Source organism: Capra hircus, chromosome 24, assembly GCF_001704415.2.
Source record: "Capra hircus breed San Clemente chromosome 24, ASM170441v1, whole genome shotgun sequence".
In the NCBI taxonomy this organism is placed as follows: Eukaryota; Metazoa; Chordata; class Mammalia; order Artiodactyla; family Bovidae; genus Capra; species Capra hircus.
The window spans coordinates 40,469,328-40,490,034 of NC_030831.1; the positions used below are offsets into that span (position 1 = coordinate 40,469,328).

Sequence of the window (20,707 nt, forward strand, 5' to 3'; positions counted from 1 at the left end):
ATTGAGGTGATCAGGTAGCGTGTTACTATATGAATTATATGATTGATTTTCAAACGTTAAATCAACCTTGTATTTCTAGAATAAACCCCACTTGGACTTGATATGTTATCCTTTTAATATATTGTTTGATTAAGTTTGCTACAACTTTGTTAAGTATTTTTACATCTATATTCTTAAGGATGTTAGTCATCTTTCTTGTGATATTTTTGTCTAGTTTTGGTATCCAAGGAATGCTGGTCTCAGAATGAATAGGTGAACATTCCCTCATCTGGAATTTCATTGATGAGTTTGTATAGAATTAATACTATTTCTTCCTTAAGTATCAGAGCTCCAAATGCCTTCCCACCCACCCACCCACCTCCACTCTGCAACTGAGTCATCTTTTCCTGTTTCTTTGCCTGTCTAGCACTCTCTGATTGGATATCAATAGTGGTTTGAATTTTACCTTGTTAGAATCTGGATATTATGTGTTACTATATATATTTCTGAGCTTTGTTCTGGAATGCCGTTCATTTCCTTCAGAAGGATTGGCTCCTTTTGTTTTAGCTTTGTCGACTGGGTCCAAGCAGATCCCCTTTTGAAGTTTTTTTCACTACTATGTCAGGACTACATGAGTCTTTAAACTGATAATATAAGTTTTAAATTTGCCTTATTGAACTATAGTTGATTTACAGTGCCCTGTTAATTTCTGCTCTACAGTAGAGTGATTCAGTTATACACACACACATATGTTCTTTTTTCATACTCTTTTCCACTATGGTTTTATTACAGGATATTAATATAGCTCCCTGCACTATACAGTAGGATCATATTTATCCATCCTATATATAATAGTTTGCATCTGCGAATGCAAACTCCTTCTCCATCCCTCCTCCACCCCCTCCACCCCAAGTGATGTGGTATAAATGACAAGGGTTCCAGTTTTTCTGCCCAAATGATGGCTGGTCCCATGTGAGCTGAAGCAGCTGTTCTCTGTAATTCTTTCTGGTGGTTCTTTTCCTGGCCTTGGGTAGTTTCATCACGTGCAGATGCTGATCAGCATTCTGCAAGCTGAGGGGAGGGGGCCCTCTGCAGATTTTGAGTTCTGTCTATGGAGCTCTTGCCTCTCTGGTTCTCTGCCCAGAGAACTCCAGCCCTTCTGACTTCCTCGTCCTCCCAGTACCTTCTCGTGAACTCAGAGAGCCTGCCCGGCTCTACCTGATGGCCCTCCCCTCCAGGTGATGCTGGGCTAACCTCGTCTGTTTCTCCTTTCTCAGGAATCACTCTCCTCTGCTCATGTCCAATTTCTGAAAATCATCATTTCATGGATTTTGTCCTCTTTTTTCTATATCCCATCTTGACTGGAAGTGAAAGTCTCTTTGTGACCCCATGGACCTTAGCCCACCAAGCTTCTCTGTCCATGGGGATTCTCCAGGCAAGAATATTGAAGTGGGTTGCCATGCCCTCCTCCAGGGAATCTTCCCAACCCAGGGATCTAACCCAGGTCTCCCACATTGCAGGCAGATTCTTTACCATCTGAGCCACCAGGGAAGTCCTCAAATTTACTATTTATACTAATTTCAGTTTACATAATTCTGTCTTCTCTGCCTGCCTTTCCACTTCTAATCAGACGTTAGGATTTCATGAAACCAAAGTCCTGTTAAAGGAGAATCCAGGGTTTGAAAGCAGGAAGAAAGAATTAATCAAGTTAAAGATAAAAATAGTTCAATACCTTCAGTAGGTTCCGCCTACCTGTGAAACATCAGGCTTGGTGCCATTAGACTTTGCATGAACCATGCCCCTCTATGGATTTAGAGTCAAATACAGTTGTTGTTGGTGTTCAATCGCCAAGTCATATCTGATTCTTTGCCACCCCATGGACTGCAGCATGCCAGGCTTCCCTGTCCTTCACTATCTCCCAGAGTTTGCTCAAACTTACGTCCATTGAGTCAGTGATGCCATCCAACCATCTTATCCTCTGCCACTTGCTTCTCCTCCTGTCCTCAATCTTTCCCAGCATCAGGGTCTTTTCTAATGAGTCGTCTCTTCACATCAGGTGGCCAGAGTATTAGAGCTTCAGCTTCAGTATCAGTCCTTCCAATGAATATTCAGGGTTAATTTCTTTTAGGATTGACTGATTTGATCTCCTTGCAATCCAAGAGACTCTTAAGAGTCTTCTCCAGCACCACAGTTTGAATAGGAAAAGTTTTCTGAGACTTGAGGATTTCACTTTGAAAAAGAGCACACCCTTACCCATTTCTCTTTCACCTTCTGCTTCTCCCTCCATTCATTTCCTAAGCCTCCCAGAAAACTATTTCCCCAGCAAGACAGCCTGGGTTTGCTGCTTGGAAGTTCTGCATGTCTGGGATCCTTCCCTGATTGCTAGGGACTTCCCAAAGCTTCCTACTCAACCATTCAGCCCTGGTCTGGGAAAAAATTATGAAGCCAATAGCTTCATCCACTCAGGGATGATCTTAAAAAACCTGACTCTTGTGCGCATCTCTGTTCATTTACGCCTTCTGTTGTCCTGTGGTTGCTGATGCTTTATTTATGTTGGGCATGCGGACTGCTGTGCCGGCCCTTTCAAAGCGTCTGACACTGTTGCGGGAGCATTCAGTTCTGCTACATTTGTGTCACACATTTGCGACACACTGAAAGGATGAAGCTAGGAGGTTCAGGGAAATGTCAGCCTGGGATGGGTGTGAGGCTAGCTGTGTTTCTCCATTTACCAGAAGAAACATTACTTTAAATTGATTTGTCGTTTTCAAAACCACAATCCCAATGAATGTTTCATAAGAGGCTACCACCAACTTTTACAGGGACACTGGTAGTCCCTGCAGACTCCAGATCTGCTATGAGTTGATTTTCAGACTTCTGCTTATTCTTTGAACTGCCAATCAAATCATGCAGTAACTTCTCCTTAATGGAAACTTAGCTAAAGAAAGAGCTGTATCTTCCGGGTGTGGATAGGCATGATGCTCAACTGTGCCCTCCCTCGAAAGCGAAGCTTAGGAAGGTGCTCAGGAGTAGAGACAAGCCTTTGGTGGGAGTGAGACCCTACGAAGCACAGGGACCAAGGTACCAGGAAGCAACTCTTCCCCATCTCTTCACCTGGCTACAGTTAGGACTCCATCTTTGTGTTCCTTGTGTTTATGTACATTGTCTGACTCCTCTTTGAGACTGAGACCTGAACATGTGGCTCTGGGTTATGTCATATATCCCTCATATAGGTGATGTCACACAATATTTGTTTTTCTCTGACTTATTCCACTTAGCATAATGTTCGCAGGATCCATGCATGTTGCCACAAACGGTAGGTTGTCCTTACTCGTGGCTGTATAATATTCCATCAAATGAGTACATACCACATTTTCTTTATCCATTTATCCAATGACAGACATTTAAATTATTTCCATATTTGGGCCACAGTGAACATGGGAAAGCACATACCTCTTTAACATCCTGTATTCATTCTCTTCGGATAAATACCCAGAAGTAGGATTGCTAGGTACTTCTACTTTTAATTTTTTTTGAGGAATCTCCGTCCATGCTAGCTGCACCAGGTTACATTGCCGTCAACAGTGCACATGGGTTCTCTTTCCTCCAAATCCTGGCCAAAGGTTATTTCTTGTCTTGTTGATAACAGTCATCCTAAGAGATGTGAGTTTTAATTTGCATTTCCCTGATGGTTGGTGATATATGAATGAGGACATCTCGCTTCCCTTGTTTCATTCACAGCTGACACTCCTTGACATCCACCTGAATTAAGATACTAAATGTGCACAGATGTTTCTTTTCCTTGGTTAAGGCTCCTTTGTCCTCTTCTCCATCATTCTGATTTCCAGTCCTCCACCATCTGCCACTATTTATTTAGGCTCTTCCTCATTTCCATTTCATAATTTTTAAAAATACTGACTTTTGATTACTGTTTCATACTTCCAAAGTCCTTAATTGTTTTTTTTTAAAGCCAGTCAGGAATGTTAAAAAATAACATTACCAAATGATGACACTGAATAAAAACCAAATGCCAAGAGCTGTCAGCTAAATGAATTAAACACTACAGTTTTTCATCCAAGCCAGAATGGATCACGGTGGGTGATTTCTTAAATACAGATAACCCTTACTTGACTGCTGGGTCTCTAAAAAGATCCAAAAGTCAGGGAAACCCAGTTGAAATGCAAATATTCTTGTGCCTGGGAAGAGCTACCAGGTTAGTGCGTGTTACCTAAGCAGAGGGGGTGGAATGGGGAGGTCTTGCGGGTAGACAGGCCTGGAAAGGATAAGGTCACTAGAATACCCGATGAGAAAGGAACTATGAGAGAACCTAGAGAAAAGATATGAAAAGAGATTTAACAAAGGCCAGACGAAGAAGAAGAAGGGGGGGGCAGGGGGAGGGGAGGGAAATCAGGAAGCACGTTAGGGAAATTAGACAGTCACCATCAAAGGAATTGGGTCTCCTGCTTCTCCTCTCCTTCCCTTTCCAATCTGCCTGTGTACATTTACTATCTGGCACACCTACTCTTTCTAGTTTTCTGTCTCTTTCTAAATCCAGCATCATTGTTGAGTATCGGACACTGTGGCATCTGCTAGGGCAGAGGCATATGGGCTAGTATTCTTGGCTGGAGAATCCTATGGACAGGGGAGCCTGGCAGGCTACAGTGCATGGGAGGCAAAGAGTTGGAGATGACTGAATGACTTTCACTTTCCCTTCACAGGACGAATGTACCAGGATATGGACCCCTGCCCTGAGCAGCAGCCAGAGGAGGAGGGTGATGGGGGGAGAGGGGACAGGTGGGACATGGAAGATGAGAACACAACTGCCGAATAGGCTTTTTGCAGGGTAATGGTTTTTATTAACTAATCACAAGGTTTAACATAATCCCAAGAATGACATTTTACAGGTTTAACAGATTCAGCAGTTCCATCAACTAGCTAGATTAGCCCCAATGACACAATAAAACTCTTCTGTTTACCGAAAGTCTGTAAGACAGTGAGCCCTAGGCATTCTTCCAGAGAGTAGAATAGACAGTGAAAATAAATGGAACAGAAAATAGATGGAAAGAGGCAGGGGGCGGGGAGGGAGAGGGAGGGAAAGAAGAGAAAGTGTGAGGAGTAAACACGAAAAGGACACGGAGTTGGATGCCTGAGGATAAGAGCTGGAGGGATTTGAGAAGTCATTGACAGTCATTGTAGGAGTCGGGCTGAACTCAGAATCAAGGTGGCACAGCAGCTTCTTTTTCTACAAGAGTATTCTGGAAAGAGTTTGTCTTCAGCAACATCAACAAGCACCATTTGAAACCGGCTAACCACAGTCAAGTCCTTCCATATAAGGTCCTGTCAAAAAGTTTCACAACCATCTTTTTGGAGCCAAGCAAATTATTTTTAACCAGGAGACACCAAAGGCTCTCTGAAGTAGGTCAGCAAACAGAAGTCTGTGTTCTTCCACTGCTGATGCTAATCTCATGACTCAAAACGGTTGTAAAGGATAAACATCAACAACAAACATACAGAAAGGTTAACAAAAACCTAGCCCCTAAAGCATGGAGGACTCCCAGGTCTCTGGTTTACTGCTTCTGAATCTATAGATAACTGAGCCAAGATCCAGTGAGCTGAGTGATGTCTCCAGAGCCAAGGGCAAAGCGGGGGCTGAACGTAAATCCTGGCATTCTGACTCCTGAAAGCAGCATCTCCTCGGCTACACCACCCTCTGCTAGTAACACCTGTGAAGAAATAGATTCTATATCCTCTTTTTCTTCAGCCCTCTGCTTTCAGGATTCTCTTCCAGATTCCAGGTAAGGTTATAGAGCAAGACTCGTGCATTGAACAATCTAAGCTCGGGGCACAAAAGTGAAATGCTTTTCTTTTCTCCAATTGCTGCCTTTAACTATACTTGCCTACCTCCTAAACACATCTTGGGTAAATCTCTCAGTTCTTTTGTTAATTTTAGGTATTAAAATGTGTCTGCTCCTGTTTAAAACTTCAATTTCCTTTCTTCTTGTTGACTCACCATGTGGTTCTTACAGTTTGCTCCACACTGAAAGAATAATTTCAATTTATTTAATTGTTCATCTTTACCACTTTTGCTTCTTCTTCTGATTACTTTTAAAAAAATCAACACTTTAATTTGAAATAATTTTGGCCAGAAAAAAGTTTCAAAATGGTGTAAAGAATTCCTACATATTCTTAGCCCATAATTTCCCAATAATAATATTTTACTTCTTTTGCTTTATTATTTGGTTTTATATATATATATATAAAGCTATATTTGTATACACATTTTCTTACACATTTGTATACACATTTGAGAGTAAGATATAGACATCATGCTTCTTTGCTCCTAAATACTTCACTATGTATTTCTTTTGAAAACTGACTTTCTCTTATATGACCATGAAATGACTTTCAAAGCATAAAGTTGACATTGATACAACACTGTGATCTACTCTACAGACCTTATTCAAATTTCAGAATCATCCCACTAATGTCCTCATAATAAAATGAGAAAATTAATTTTTTCTGGTTCAAGATCCAATTAAGTATCATATATATTACCTTTAATTGTCATTTTTCCTTTTGCTTCTTTTCTCTGGAACAATTTTTTAGTTCTTTTTTTCTTCTTTTTATTGGCTTGAAAGTAAAAACCATCTACACTGCAGAATTGTGCTCTATTCAGTTCAGTTCAGTTCAGTCACTCAGTCGTGTCCAACTCTTTGTGAACCCATGGCCTGCAGCACACCAGGCCTCTCTGTCCATCACCAACTCCCAGAGTTTACTCAAACTCATGTCTATTGAGTCGGTGATGCCATTCAACCACATAATCCTCTGTTATCCCCTTCTCCTCCCACCTTCAATCTTTCCCAGCATCAGGGTCTTTTCAAATGAGTCAGTTCTTCACATCAGGTGGCCAAAGTATTGGAGTTTCAGCTTCAACATCAGTCCTTCCAATGAATATTCAGGACTGATTTCCTTTAGGATGGACTGATTGGATCTCTTTGCAGCCCAAGGGACTCTCAAGAGTCTTTTCCAATACCACAGGTCAAAAGCATCAATTCTTCAGCACTCAGCCTTCTTTATGGTTCAACTCTCACATCCATACATGACCAGTGGAAAAACCATAGCTTTGACTAGACAGACCTTTGCTGGCAAAGTAATATCTCTGCTTTTTAATATGCTGTCTAGTTTAGTCATAACTTTCCTTCCATGGAGTAAGCGTCTTTTAATTTTATGACTGCAGTTACCATCTGCAGTGATTTTGGAGCCCCCCCAAAACAAAGTCTGACACTGTTTCCACTGTTTCCCCATCTATTTGCCATGAAGTGATGGGACCAGATGCCATGATCTTAGTTTTCTGAATGTTGAACTTTAAGCCAAACTTTTCGCTCTCCTCTTTCACTTTCATCAAGAGGCTCTTTAGTTCTTCTTCACTTTCTGCCATAAGGGTGGTATCATCTGCATTTCTGAGGTTATTGATATTTCTCCTGGCAATCGTGATTCCTGCTTGTGCTTCATCCAGCCCAGCATTTCTTATGATGTACTCTGCATATAAGTTAAACAAGGGTGTGCTCTATTAGGGTTTGCTATTTATTTTTTAACCTGATTTTTCTTTGTGTTTTTTAATAGTGAAAAATAAAGATCACAAGAGAAGATTCTCTTCTTATACATTCAAATAACAAGTCTATGAGTTCTTACTTCTTATACTAAAACTTTCTGAAGTATCTTTCAAATTGCATTTTAAGAGGTTAAATCACTGCAGATAGTGACTGCAGCCATGAAATTAAAGACGCTTACTCCTTGGAAGAAAAGTTATGACCAACCCAGATAGTATATTCAAAAGCAGAGACATTTCTTTGCCGACTAAGGTCCATCTAGTTAAGGCTATGGTTTTTCTTGTGGTCATGTATGGATGTGAGAGTTGGACTGTGAAGAAGGCTGAGCGCTGAAGAATTGATGCTTTTGAACTGTGGTGTTGGAGAAGACTTGAGAGTCCCATGGACTGCAAGGAGATCCAATCAGTCCATTCTGAAGGGGATCAACCCTGGGATTTCTTTGGAAGGAATGATGCTAAAGCTGAAGCTCCAGTACTTTGGCCACCTCATGCGAAGAGTTGACTCATTGGAAAAGACTCTGATGCTGGGAGGGATTGGGGGCAGGAGGAGAAGGGGATGACCGAGGATGAGATGGCTGGATGGCATCACGGACTCGATGGACATGAGTCTGAGTGAATTCCGGGAGATGGTGATGAACTGGGAGGCCTGGCGTGCTGCAATTCATGGGGTTGCAAAGAGTCGGACACGACTGAGCGACTGAACTGAACTGAACTGAACTGAGTGATCTTTAACTTTATTTTTGACTATTAAAAAAAGAGAGGGAAAGAAGGAAGGATGGAAAGTAACAAAGGAAAATATGTGACTTATAATTTTATACATGGCATTGTTGAGAACACCCCGGACAGAAGACCACTTCTGATTTTACTATGCATGGATGAAAACCAAATCTACTGTGTACAATTTTACCCGTATGAGTTAGTTATCTGTTGTAGTATAACAAGTCACTCTTAAAGAGAACTACTTTGAACAATGAATATTATATTTGTTCATGATTCTCTGGGTCTCTGGGCTGGGCTCAGCTGGGTGGTTCTGCTGGTCTCACCTGCCATCACTCCTGGAGCTGCAGTCATTGGGTGGCTTCACTGGTTGGCACTGGCTGTCAGCTGGACATCTCTTTCCTTATGGATGTTCATCCTCAAGGGAGCTAGCCTGGACTTCTTCATATGATAGAAGTAGGGCGAGAGTGGACTCTGAATGCCCTCAGCCTAAACAGCTCACTGACCTTTAGAAACTGAATCCATCACTTCCGCTATATTTTGTTGCTCAAACTAAGTCTCATGCGTAGCCTGAATGCAAGACATTGGGAAACAGACACCATTTCTTCATGGGAAGTGCAGCAAAAACAATGTGAAAGAGTGAGTGTGCAGAGTGGGAAGACTTATTATACCCAAACGTGCAAGCAATGTACCACCATTATCTAACAGCTGAAAGAACTTTCCAAAGATTTGCTTCTGGTTCCAGGAGCCCTATGATGCATTTATATCTCAATCTGACCTCCAGTTCTGCACCTCCACATCATGGCACTAATCATGGAATATGGTGAGTGTCGAGTCATCCTGGAAGCCACCCCAGGATGGCTAGCAATGATCTAATTATCCATGGAAGTGACAGAGAATCTTCGAAACAAGATACATACCTTGTCCAAATTCTTCCCATATGTTACCTACCCCACCATGATGTTTAGCTGCTCCAATGCCTCTTGAACTGGGGGAAGAGCGATTGGAGGGGAAGTCAAGTGGATTGTAGCGAATATTACTTCCTTACCTTTATACATTTCATTTTTTAAAAAATTCTACAATGTGAGCTCATCACTAGGGACTCGCTTGGTGCCTTGGAAGTATCTTGAGCAAGTGAGATGCCCTAAGGTTAAGCTGCAGTAGCTTCTCAGTGAATCCAGCTCACCTGGGAGCACGAGAGAATATCTCAGGATGAGAATGAGACTGGGCTTCCCTGAGGCCACAAGTCCACACATGGAGACAGAAGCCTCTGAGAGCGCATTTGATTCCACACCTTGTATTTCATATGCTGACAAGTTGATAGAGGAGATTTTGTGGGGCATAAGGTACCAGTCAACAGACATGAATTTAAGCAAACTCTGGGAGATAGCGAAGGACAGGGAAGCCTGGCATGCTACAGTCCATGGGGTCACAAAGAGTCGGACATGACTTAGCAACTGAACAACAAAAACAAAGGTACTATTCTAGACTTATTCTTTGGGAGCATATTTGCTTCTCAAAGGACGAATTTACAGGGATGTGAACGGAACCAAAAGCCAAACAAACTGCTCCAATTTACTGAACTGCAGAACAAATTGAACCAAATACACAAATTTTTATAGAGCCACAAACCACGGCAAAGGTTTTCTTTCCCTTTCAAAAAAAAGAAAACATGTTTTGCTTTCTTTCCCATCATGTTTTCATTAATTTTGTTTTTGAGTTCTAAAAAGATGGAGCCTGCATGATTTTTAAGCAAACCGAGGTGTACAAAAAAATAACTTTTTGTTTTCTTAGAACTAAACTGAAGTCTTTCTCAAGCTCTCATAGCTGCCTGGAAATGGAAAACATACACAAAACCTTCCTTAAAAAGACAATTTAGATCATAGATTTTGCAGTAATTTTTGGTTTAACTCAACCAAATTTTAAAGTTTCTCCTTCAGCATCCTTTCCTTGGTTCTGAGCTCTCTCTGTTGGACTTATAACATCAAAACCTTGTAGGGAAACCAGACAGGAAATTGGGCAACTGCTTTCTTTAAGTCTAGTCTCCAGACAGGGGGGTGGGGGTAGGGGGTGGTCAAGATCCCATAAATTTACAACCACTCCAACAAGTGCCTCCCTCAGGAGCTTAGCTGGAGCAGTAGGCAGTGCACAGGGATTTGCAAAGACCAGAACTCTGAGCAGTGGAACACAGGTCCTGCTTGGGCTGGAGAAAAAGCCTGGGTGCCTGCCTAGAGCTTGTGAGGGGACAAGCACAAGAGAAAAGACTGTGCAACCACAGGACATGTGCTAATGTGCAAATGAAATTGACTTAGTTGGGCATGATTCATAACTGCAAAAATTTTAAAGCATTTCCCATACTTAACCCATACTTAATACTGAAGCAACTTAGCAGCAGCATATATGCATATACAGATACATATACTCATTTTCATATTCTTTTCCATTGTGGTTTATTACAGGATATTGAATATAGTTCCTTGTACTATACAGTGGGACCTTGTTGTTTATCCATTCTCTCTATAATAGCTTGCATCTGCTAACCCCACACTCCTGGCCCATCCCTTGCCTACCCCCTCCCCCTTGGCAACCACAGTTTGTTCCCTATGTCTGTGAGTCTGTTTCTGTTTTGTAGATAAGTTCATTTGTAGTCATAGTCTAGATTCCACATATAAGTGATATCATATGGTGTTTGTCTTTCTCACTCTAAGTATAGAGGCATCTTAACTCCCTTCCTTTCAGCTAAAATGCAAGCACTTGAAAATCGAGTAATGGCCCAGGCAGATCATGATGATGATGATGTTGATATTATATTTGTTGTTTAGTTGCTAAGTCGTGCCCCACTCTGCTTGACCCCATGGACTGTAGCCCACCAGGCCCTTCTGTCCATGGAATTCTCCAGGCAAGAATACTGGAGTGGGTTGCCATTTCCTTCTCCAGGGGATCTTCCCAACCCAGGAATCAAACCCGGGTCTCCAGCCTTGCAGGCAGATTCTTTACTGACTGAGCTACAAGGGAAGCCCCAATATTATCACTTATTGGAGCTGAAATCTGGGCCACTGTTGTACATAGTCTAATCCTCAGAAAAAACTCAGCCAGACTGAAAACTTGCTTTATCAGGTCATGAAGCTAGTAGAAGGGTAATTGTAATAGTACTCATCGTCACTAACATTCACCGATTACTTTCTGCCAAGAGCTGAGCTAAACAGTTTACCTGCTTCATCTCATTTAATCTTCACGGCAATCCCAAATTATTATTACCCCTGTCTCTCAGAGGAGGGAATTGAGGTTTAGAGATGTTAAGTAGTTGGCGCCAGGTCACACAGCTAGAAAGTGACAGAACAAGGACTTGATCCCAAGCTCTCTGCCTGCAAATCCTACTCGAATAAGAATTTAAAACTGGATGTAGAATCCCTCCAACTCAGGGCTTCACCTTGACAGGGAGGGGAGCTTTGTTCTGCCAACATGGTTCACGCCAAATCTGAAATTAAAACAGTAATAGGCCATTGGAGGAGTTTTAAAATGAGATTCCAGCTTATAATTTAATCAAACATGTAAGTTCAATAACACACCATACCTATTTTTTTTTTATTTTAAAATCTTTAATTCTTATATGCGTTCCCAAACATGAACCCCCCTCCCACCTCCCTCCCCACAACACACCATACCTATTTTACATTTCCTGTTTGAAGCAACTGTCTCAGATGGGGCTGTATGTTTCCCTTGACTGAACTTTTGTCTTTTTGCTTCTATTTTTATTTTCTGAGCCATTAAAAAATTTATCATCCTAAAATTTCACAATAATTTGAAACTTCAATCTTTAATGAAGCTCTGCTCGGGTCTGAGGATGTTACGTGGACTCTCATTGTTCTTAAACTCACGACCTTGCTTTCCATTATGGACTTATGCATGATGTCGACTCGGTGTTTAATTACTCTCTCGGCTTTTAATCAAAACATCTTTTTATTTCCTCATTCCTTCACTGCTGTTCAGCATGAAGTGTGCTCTGAGGATCGGGCCCAAATGAGCGATTCTAACATCTTTAGTGGTTACTCAGTTCCACAGGGACGAACGGGAGGATGCAGGGGAAATGGAAGTAAGGAGAACTAGCATTCTCCCCAAGGAAGGATTTCTTGAGAAGGAAAGGAGTGGGGGTAGCAAAATGTATCTCTCTTTGGAGGCAACCCTTTTAAAAGCTCAATTATCATTGTTTGAGGTGAGGTCTCTTCTGAGAGATGAAATAGACTCGGCTTGTGGAACCAAGCTTTGTTCAAGGAGCTGCAGCGATGGGGGCTAAATTGGGGGTTCTGAAAACAAAAAAAGGAGCTCATAGATAAGGAGAATGGAGTAGGGGTTGCAGAGGTGAAGATAAGCAACATGGGTGAAGCGGGCAAAACCCACAAACCTCAAGTTATGGAATAAATGCCCTGACAACAAAATGTACACCATGGCGACTAAAGTTAACACAATGTTGCTTGTTTGAAAGTTGCTAAGAGAGAAGATCTTAAAAGTTCCCATCATAAGAAAACAAGATTCTGTAACTGTGCATGACAATGAGTGTTAACTAGACTCCTTGTTGGGATCATTTCACAATGTTTACAAATAATGGATCATTATGTGGTATGCCTGAAAGCAATAGAACGTCATATGTCAATTATACTCCCATTAAAACAATTCTGGATTCTGCGATGAGCCCGGGCACGCAGGATGTGGGTAGAAGGAGGGGTACTCTAGGAAGACAAATATCAAAATATAGGAACAGAGATGCAATGAAAAGCAAACAGGCTAACACCACTCAGCCATAAACAAGGAATGAAGCTTTGCTGTTTGCAGCAACATGGATGGACTCAGAGGGCACCGTGCTAAGTGGAACAAGTTCGACAGAGAAAGGCAGATACTGTATGATATCACTTCTGTGTGAAATTTAAAAGATACAACAAACTAGTCAATATAACTCACAAACACAGAGAACAAACTAGAAAGATTACTGGTGGGGAGAGAGGGAGGAGGGACAATATAGGGGTAGAGGATTAAGAAGTATAAACTATTACGCATAAAATGAGCTACGAGGATACACTGTCCAGGGTTTCCAAGGTGGCGCCAGTGGTAAAGAATCTGCCTGTGAATGCAGGAGGCAGAGGAGACGCAGTTTCGATCCCTGGGTCAGGACGATCCTCTGGAGTAGGAAATGGCACCCCAACTCCAGTATTCTCACCCAGGAAATTCTGTGGACAGAGGAGCCTGGTGGGCTCCTACAGGGGTGCAAAGAGTTGGACACAACTGAGCATGCATGCCACACTATGCATTGAACAACATGGAGAATATAGCCAATATTTTATATTAATCGTAAATGGCATATAGCCTTTAAAAAATATGAATCATTATATTGCATACCTGCAAATTACATAGTATTGTATATCAACCATACATCAGTGAATCAATCGATAAAAAACAACACACAGATAAACATGAAAGCCAGAAGGCTTCTGTGTTGTTCTTTTTCTTCATATCAGACTTCCAACAGGACCTAGATGGTTTGTTTCAGTGACCATTTATTGAGCACCTACTGTGTCCTCAGAATTGTTTCAGGGACATGAGGTGATAAGGAGCTTTGTGGACAAGCGTGTTTGGGAGAGAAGTTTGACTTAGAGAGAGAAACAGTTGCGTTTGGATCTGCCTGAGGGCTTCCTGCTCTCTGGGGAAAGTGTGCTTTGCCCCACGGGAAGCTGACGGTTGGCACAGCTTGACTAAGAGGAAGGTCCAGGAGAGGAAAGAGACCAGGCTCGCTCTGCATGGGTGAGGTTCCGGAACCCCGAGGCAGCTGTGCAACTGGCCGTCTTCATATGCTGTGTTGTATATCCACTCACAGGTTACTCGTGGAGATAGGTTCCATGGGTCTTAGGCGTATTAAGCCATTTAATTCCCACAGTACCATTATGCAATTCTATGATTATCTCCATTTTACATATGAAAACATGGAAACACAGACAAGCTAAGTAGCTTGCCTTGGGCCACATCGTCTTTGAGTAATAAACTCAGGATGACAACCCAAGAGTCCCCGGCCTGGCAAGCAAGGCTCACAATGCTGACCACCAGGCTAGCTGTCTCTCAATGCAGTAGCTCTGAGATGGCAGTTGAGGGCATGCCCTAATCAGAATAGTAATAAGCCTCTTTACTAAGAAGGGAAGTTGTGCAGACAGAGGCAGGTTATTCAGAGGGCCAAAGAATTGATACCTTCGAACTGTGGTGCTAGAAAAGACTCTTGAGAGTCCCTTCGACAGCAAGATCAAATTAGTCAATCTCAGAGGAAATCAACCCTGAATATTCATTGGAAGGACTCATGCTGAAGCTCTAAAATTTTGGTCAGCTTATGTGAAGAGCTGACTTATGGGAAAAGACACTGGTACTGGGAAAGATTAAGGGCAGGAAGAAAAGGGAGCGACAGAGGATGAGATGGCTGGATGGCATCACCAATGCAATGGACATGAACTTGGGCAAACTCTGGGAGATGGTGACCGATGGGAGGCCTGGCGTGCTACAGTCCATGAGGTCTCAAAGAGTCTGACATGACTGGGCTACTGAACAAGTATGAGAACAGGATTTATATCAGAAGACTGGGTGTGGGTTAAAATTCTAATACTAACTAGTTCTGCATCAGTTAATCCCACTGACTCTCAGTTTCCTTATATTTAACATAAGGTTAACAATATTGGACTTCTCTGATGGCTCAGATGGTAAAGAACCTGCCTGCAATGCAGGAGATCTAGGTTCGATCCCTGGGTCGGGAAGATTCCCTGGAGAAGGGAATGGCAGCTCACTCCAGTATTCTTGCCTAGAAAATCCCATAGATAGAGGAGCCTGGTGAGCTTCTTCACTTTCACTTTACCAATATTGATCTTATAAGCCTTCTGACTATCAAACTGTATAACAGTGTCTGAAACAACTCTTGGCACTAAATAAATACTCTGTAAACAGATGGTGAGTGAAAGATCTAGAAACTCTTCATAGACACGTGTCTGGTTGCCTTTGACAAGTATGTGAAGTTCACAAACAAGGACAAACTCAGCATCAAACGGGTGGGGGTGTTCAGTAAATGAATCTAGGGGTCTGGTGTGTGGAGTCTATTGTGGAATAGCTACCATTCATACAGCAACTGTCATTTACTGAGGTCACCATGAACCACCACTAAACCATTCATAACCATGAATTTAGGGCATTTTGCTACATACTTTGGCTTTCACCTTTCACTATTACATTTTACAGATCTTAAATTTACACTAATAGAACATCTATTGAAAATAATTTTCTTTATTCTCATTATGGCTTTTCAGATCATGTCTATACATTATGTTTTACAGATGCTTATCCAGGGACTGTTCTGAGACACAGCGGTCCAGCTTTCTATGCAGATGTCTGTGAAACCTAGCAGCAAGCAGAGCTTGGGCTAAGATGTGGCCAGCTTAGCCCTGGAGCTCCTACCTCCACCTCTGCTATTGAGGAAATATGGGCTAACGGAGATGAAAAAAAAAAAAATCTTTTTTGTTACAAGAAAATACATTGAAGTAGATATGCATAGGAAAAATATCAAAATTTACATATGCAAAACATTAACTAGATTGTGTCCACATTTTTCTATATTTTCTACTTTAAAACTTAAAATCAATAAAATGGTTTTTTTTAATAACCTATTGAAATAGGAGAATTTCTCCCTTCAAAAATTAAGACATGATGTATAAAGGGAATTATTTTCAATAGATGCTCTATTAGTGTAAATTCAGGAGTAGTTCTGGATGTTTTCATAACCCACTATTTTATACTCTCCTCATTTCAGTTTTATTTTATTGGGAATTAAAAAAGTAAGAAATGTTGATTTATGTATGTTGAACAAGAATCACTTGGAATATATAAAACTGTAGTTACCATGATGGGCATAATAAATATACTTTGATAATTACATACCTTTTTTAGGTTTTAAAGACAGTCCCATTACTTACCATGCCCTGGAATTTTGAGAACTTGTCAACAAGGCTGTGCTCTGAGACTTAACGTCAAACTGAAATCCACTCAGCTTCAAAAAGTCTCTTTCGGCAAAAGTCAGATGTGTGGGCTTCACAGTGAACTCTAAAGCCCACAGCAGTTACTGTTTATTTCTCAGGGACCAGTCTTAATGCGAGCAAGATAAAAGCTTGCTTGGATTTTGCCTGTTTTCACCAGAAAGAGGTTAAGTCTGACTTGCACTTCCTTGCAATGGTCTCACTTACAGTAAGAATCTGACTCGTAGGGTAGAAAGGGGGTCTCTATGGCATAGACAGGGACACAGCCCAGAGACAGTGAGCTTCCCCCCCATGAACCTGCTCGGACTGGATCACTGTGGTTAACAAGAGGCAGCACCCATGTTTCAAAAACTCAGAAGAAACAGTCAGCAATTCACACAGCTCATCCACTTGATAGATGAGAACCTCGCTAAGGAACTGAACTGTTTGGGGGAGGGGATTGAATTTGTTATGCAAAAGTCTTCTGGAATATTTTAACTCTGGCTTCTCCTGGTTGTGTTGGCAGAGAAAGCAGGGTTAATGCCTAATTGTGTAGTTATTTCTATTGTGTGGTTTCATAGTCACTTCTTTACCGATGGTCCCTCCAGCCCCACTCCATAGAAACTTGAAAACAGAAAGCCATATCCTAGCTGCAGTTATTCGAGCTCTCTACAGGGCTAAGTCTAGCACTTTCTTATGGTTCTAATCAGGGCTGTTGAGTCGGACTCCCTGGGCTTGAATTCTGGTTCTGCCACTGAGTAGACCCTGAACTTAGGAGTGACTTGATGTTGTATTAATAACTTAACCTCTCTCTTGTCTTCATTTCCTCATCTGTGAAATGGAGGTAATTTTAACATTCATCTTCTCCATAAAGTGTCTAGGATTCATATAGTAAATATTTGATAATATCGGCTATTGATAAGTACTCAAAAATTATTTATTGGTAAGAATGTATTAGACACAGAGAGATAATTGTCACAAAGAAGAAAGCCGTGACCCTTTCTCAAACCATCCCAGCTTCTGCTAGTCCCAACAGTTCAGATATCCTAGCATAATTTCTCAGACTCATGGAAGCAGCAAAATACTATCGTCACATGGAATGTACGTATATAAGGTCTGATCTGCTCTAAATCCTAGGGTACAGATTTAGCCATGGTGCTTTTTTCTCTTCCATTAACAGCTGCAACAGTCAAGAATCCCATTATAAAAAACATCCAAGGTTTCCACCTTTGTCCAGGAGTGCCAGGGGCTTCGTCAGGCAAAAGGGGCCAGATGTCTCTCAAAGGCCAAGTGGGGCAGGAATGGCCTGGCATTGTCTTGCATGTCCAGCTGCTCCTCCTCCATGGAGGGATCTGAGCTTCCTCAGGGGTGGCACCCAGCCAGAGCCCAGCTCGAGCTCCAGGCTTGGTGGTGACAGCTCTGAGACCTCGATCACAGGACCAGTATCACCGTCCAGGAGAACTGCCCGGCCAGGACTTCTGCCAGCAAAAGCCACAGGCCTCCAGGCCAAGCCAGCCTCCCATAGCCCGTTAGCCCTTTTCTCAGAACCTGGGTCATCAACCTCAGTATCTCTTCTTCCCTGAACCACGACTTAGTTTTAGGATTTTTTTGTGTGTCCGCCAGTGCCCCAGCTGGATGGGCTTGCCGTTACAGCCATAAAAATCTCCATAGATGGAGGGGCTTAAACAGGGAAATGTATTTTTCCACAATTCCGGAGGCTGCAAATCTAAGACAAGGTGAGACTAGGTAGATTGCTTCTGAGGCCTGGCTCCTTGACCTGCAGATGGCCATCTGCTCCCCGTGTTCTCAATGTGGCCCCGTCTCCAAACACGGTCACATTCTAAGTTACTGGAAGGACTCCAACATTGGAAATCTTGGTCGGGGGTGGCGGGGGGCGCAGGCACAGTTCAGCCCATGACACCAGCTGCTGACTCTAGCGGCTTGGGAAATAAGGTAACTTGTTCAACAAGAGAGAGAGGGATGGAGAGAGTAGGAGGTGTGTACCAGGGAGCCTCTTCAGACCACTTTCCAGGACAATGGGCACCTTACTTACGTGTTTTCCTTACTAAGCCATCACTCGAGTGCTGTCCTGACATTTGGAGTCGCCTGAACAGATCCAGGAGTTCTTTGTGAAACAGGTGACCCCAGAGCTCCTCTGGGAGAAAAATGCGAGTGGAGTCAGCACCCTTCTTCACCCTCTCCTCAAGAACTCACTTCTGACCAGCACCATGTAAAACCCTGGCCTGGAGGATTCCAGGCATCGAGACTCCTGCTGCTACTTGTTTTCACAATCCGTGATTCACAGCAATTTGAATCGGGTATGTGTGTGTGTATTACTTCTACCGATTCCTGGCTGTGAGAACATATAATGATAGCTTTGCGACCAGCATGCAGCCCAGCTCTGCTCTGGGGTCGGGATGAGCCTGAGACCTGCCGACACCCTGGCTTCAATTTTCCCCCTTGGTTTCTCTCTGGAGATGGGCTGGTTAATCGCCCTGCTCAGCTGTGACACCCCAGAGAAGCTGAGAGGGGACAGTCAGAGGCAGCCTCGCCGTGACCTGCTTGCTCACACCAGACCAATAAAGTGCAGGCAGAGTGACAGCGACAGCTGCCCGTGGTGTTCAGAGGGAACCAAGCAGTTCAGTTCTGCAGCCTGGGGGACAAGTGTGCCATTACAGCCCTGCTGCTCTGAGAGAAGCCACCTCAACGCAGTCGGGGTGCTCGCAGCTCTCGGAGCCACAGTCAGGCATCTGGGACCCCGAGGACCAGGCACCAGGGACCCTGAGAGCCAGGCATTTGGGATTCCCACCCCCCTCATCCTCCCCGAGTCCTGCTCCACCTGCGGCACCACCGGCCACGGCTCCCATCACCCGATCGGCTCCCTGCTGGAGTTTAGCAGCGGGGTTCGGACTCCATCCCCATCTGTGGCAACAGAGACGCTGGAGGAAGGAGGTACATGGGGGCCAGGCAGTCTGGGGCCCGCCGCAAGGACAAGGGGCCCCTGGGGCGGGGGCTCCTGCGGGGGAGGCAGAAGTTCTCTTCGTGGGAGGATGCTCTGCTTCCTGGGAGGGACCCGCGCTGCCTGCTGAAGCGGGGGCTGCGCCATGTCAGTTTCAGCCTGGTCACCAAAGGCATGACGGACGCGCCCGACTTTCTGTGGGGCCTGTCCGAGATGCAGAAGCTCAACCTGTCCCACAACCAGCTCCGGGCAGTCCCTCCCGAGCTGGGGAAGCTGACGCGGCTGGTGGTCCTGAACTTGTGCGGGAACCGCCTGAAGACGCTACCCCGGGAGGTCAGCCTCCTGCAGAGCCTCAAAGTCCTCTTCGTGCACATGAACGGCCTGACGGAGCTGCCAGCGGAGCTCGGCGCCTGCCGGAGCTTGGAGGTCCTGAGCGCGTCGCACAACTGCCTGTCCCAGCTGCCCACCAGCCTCGCCGACCTGTCCCGGCTGCGCAAGCTGAACCTCAGCCACAACCGCTTCGCTCACATCCCCGTCTGCGTGTTCTCGCTCAAGGAGCTGGACTTCCTGCACGTGGGCTCCAACCGCCTGGAGAACATTGCCGAGAGCATCCAGTGCCTGGCCGGCCTGCAGATCTTCATCGCTGAGGGCAACCACATCCACACCTTCCCACGCTCACTCTGCCTGCTCACAAGCCTGGAGCTGCTGAACCTGAACAACAATGACATCCAGACGCTCCCTGCGGAGCTCTACATGCTCTGCAAGCTGACCAGGATCGCCTGGAACCCCATGGACAAAGGGCTGCACATTTCCCGCAACCCTTTATCCAAACCTCTGCCCGAGCTGCTGGAGGGGGGTCTGGAGATGCTCGTCAGTTACCTGAAGGACAGAAAACACACCTGATGTTGGCGTTGGAGGCACCGACAAGACTCGGACGGGAACTTCCCTAGTCTAAACCCTCTCCTCTTCCTGTTGCTGTGGGTCGAGGCTTGTGTTACTATGTGCTGAGTTGTGCTGAACGCCCCTTTTAACCAGGTGTTTGCTTTTTAGCTCTGTATACTTCTATGAGTGGGCTCCTTAGGTGGCTCAGCTGTAAAGAATACACCTGCACTGCAGGAGATGCGGCTTCGATCCCTGGGTAATGGGAAGATCCCATGGAGGAGGGCATGGTAACCACTCCAGTATTCTTGCCTAAAGAATCCCATGGATAGAGCAGCCTGGCGGGCTACAGTCCGTAGAGTCACAAAGAGTCCAAAACGACTGAAGAGACTTAGCCTGCTGGCCTTTCCCAAAAACCTCTCCCAAATATCATCTCCTTCTGAATATCAGTGGATAGAGGACCTGGGCTTTTTTCCCCAAAGAAAAATAATTCTGATTCTTCTGGGGAGCCGTGGGATTCAGCCTTTGGAAAAGAGG

General features: G+C 43.9%; 1 protein-coding gene across 1 annotated transcript; it reads left to right on the forward strand.

Moving 5' to 3' along the window:
* Positions 19,289–20,444, forward strand: LRRC30 (leucine rich repeat containing 30). Its single transcript, XM_005697127.3, has one exon. The coding sequence runs from the start codon at positions 19,289–19,291 to the stop codon at positions 20,192–20,194; it is 906 nt and encodes a 301-aa protein (XP_005697184.2). The 3' UTR covers positions 20,195–20,444.

Bases quoted from the DNA above. Each gene is read 5' to 3' on its own strand.
- LRRC30 (XM_005697127.3), top strand. From the start codon at position 19,289: ATGGGGGCCAGGCAGTCTGGGGCCCGCCGCAAGGACAAGGGGCCCCTG.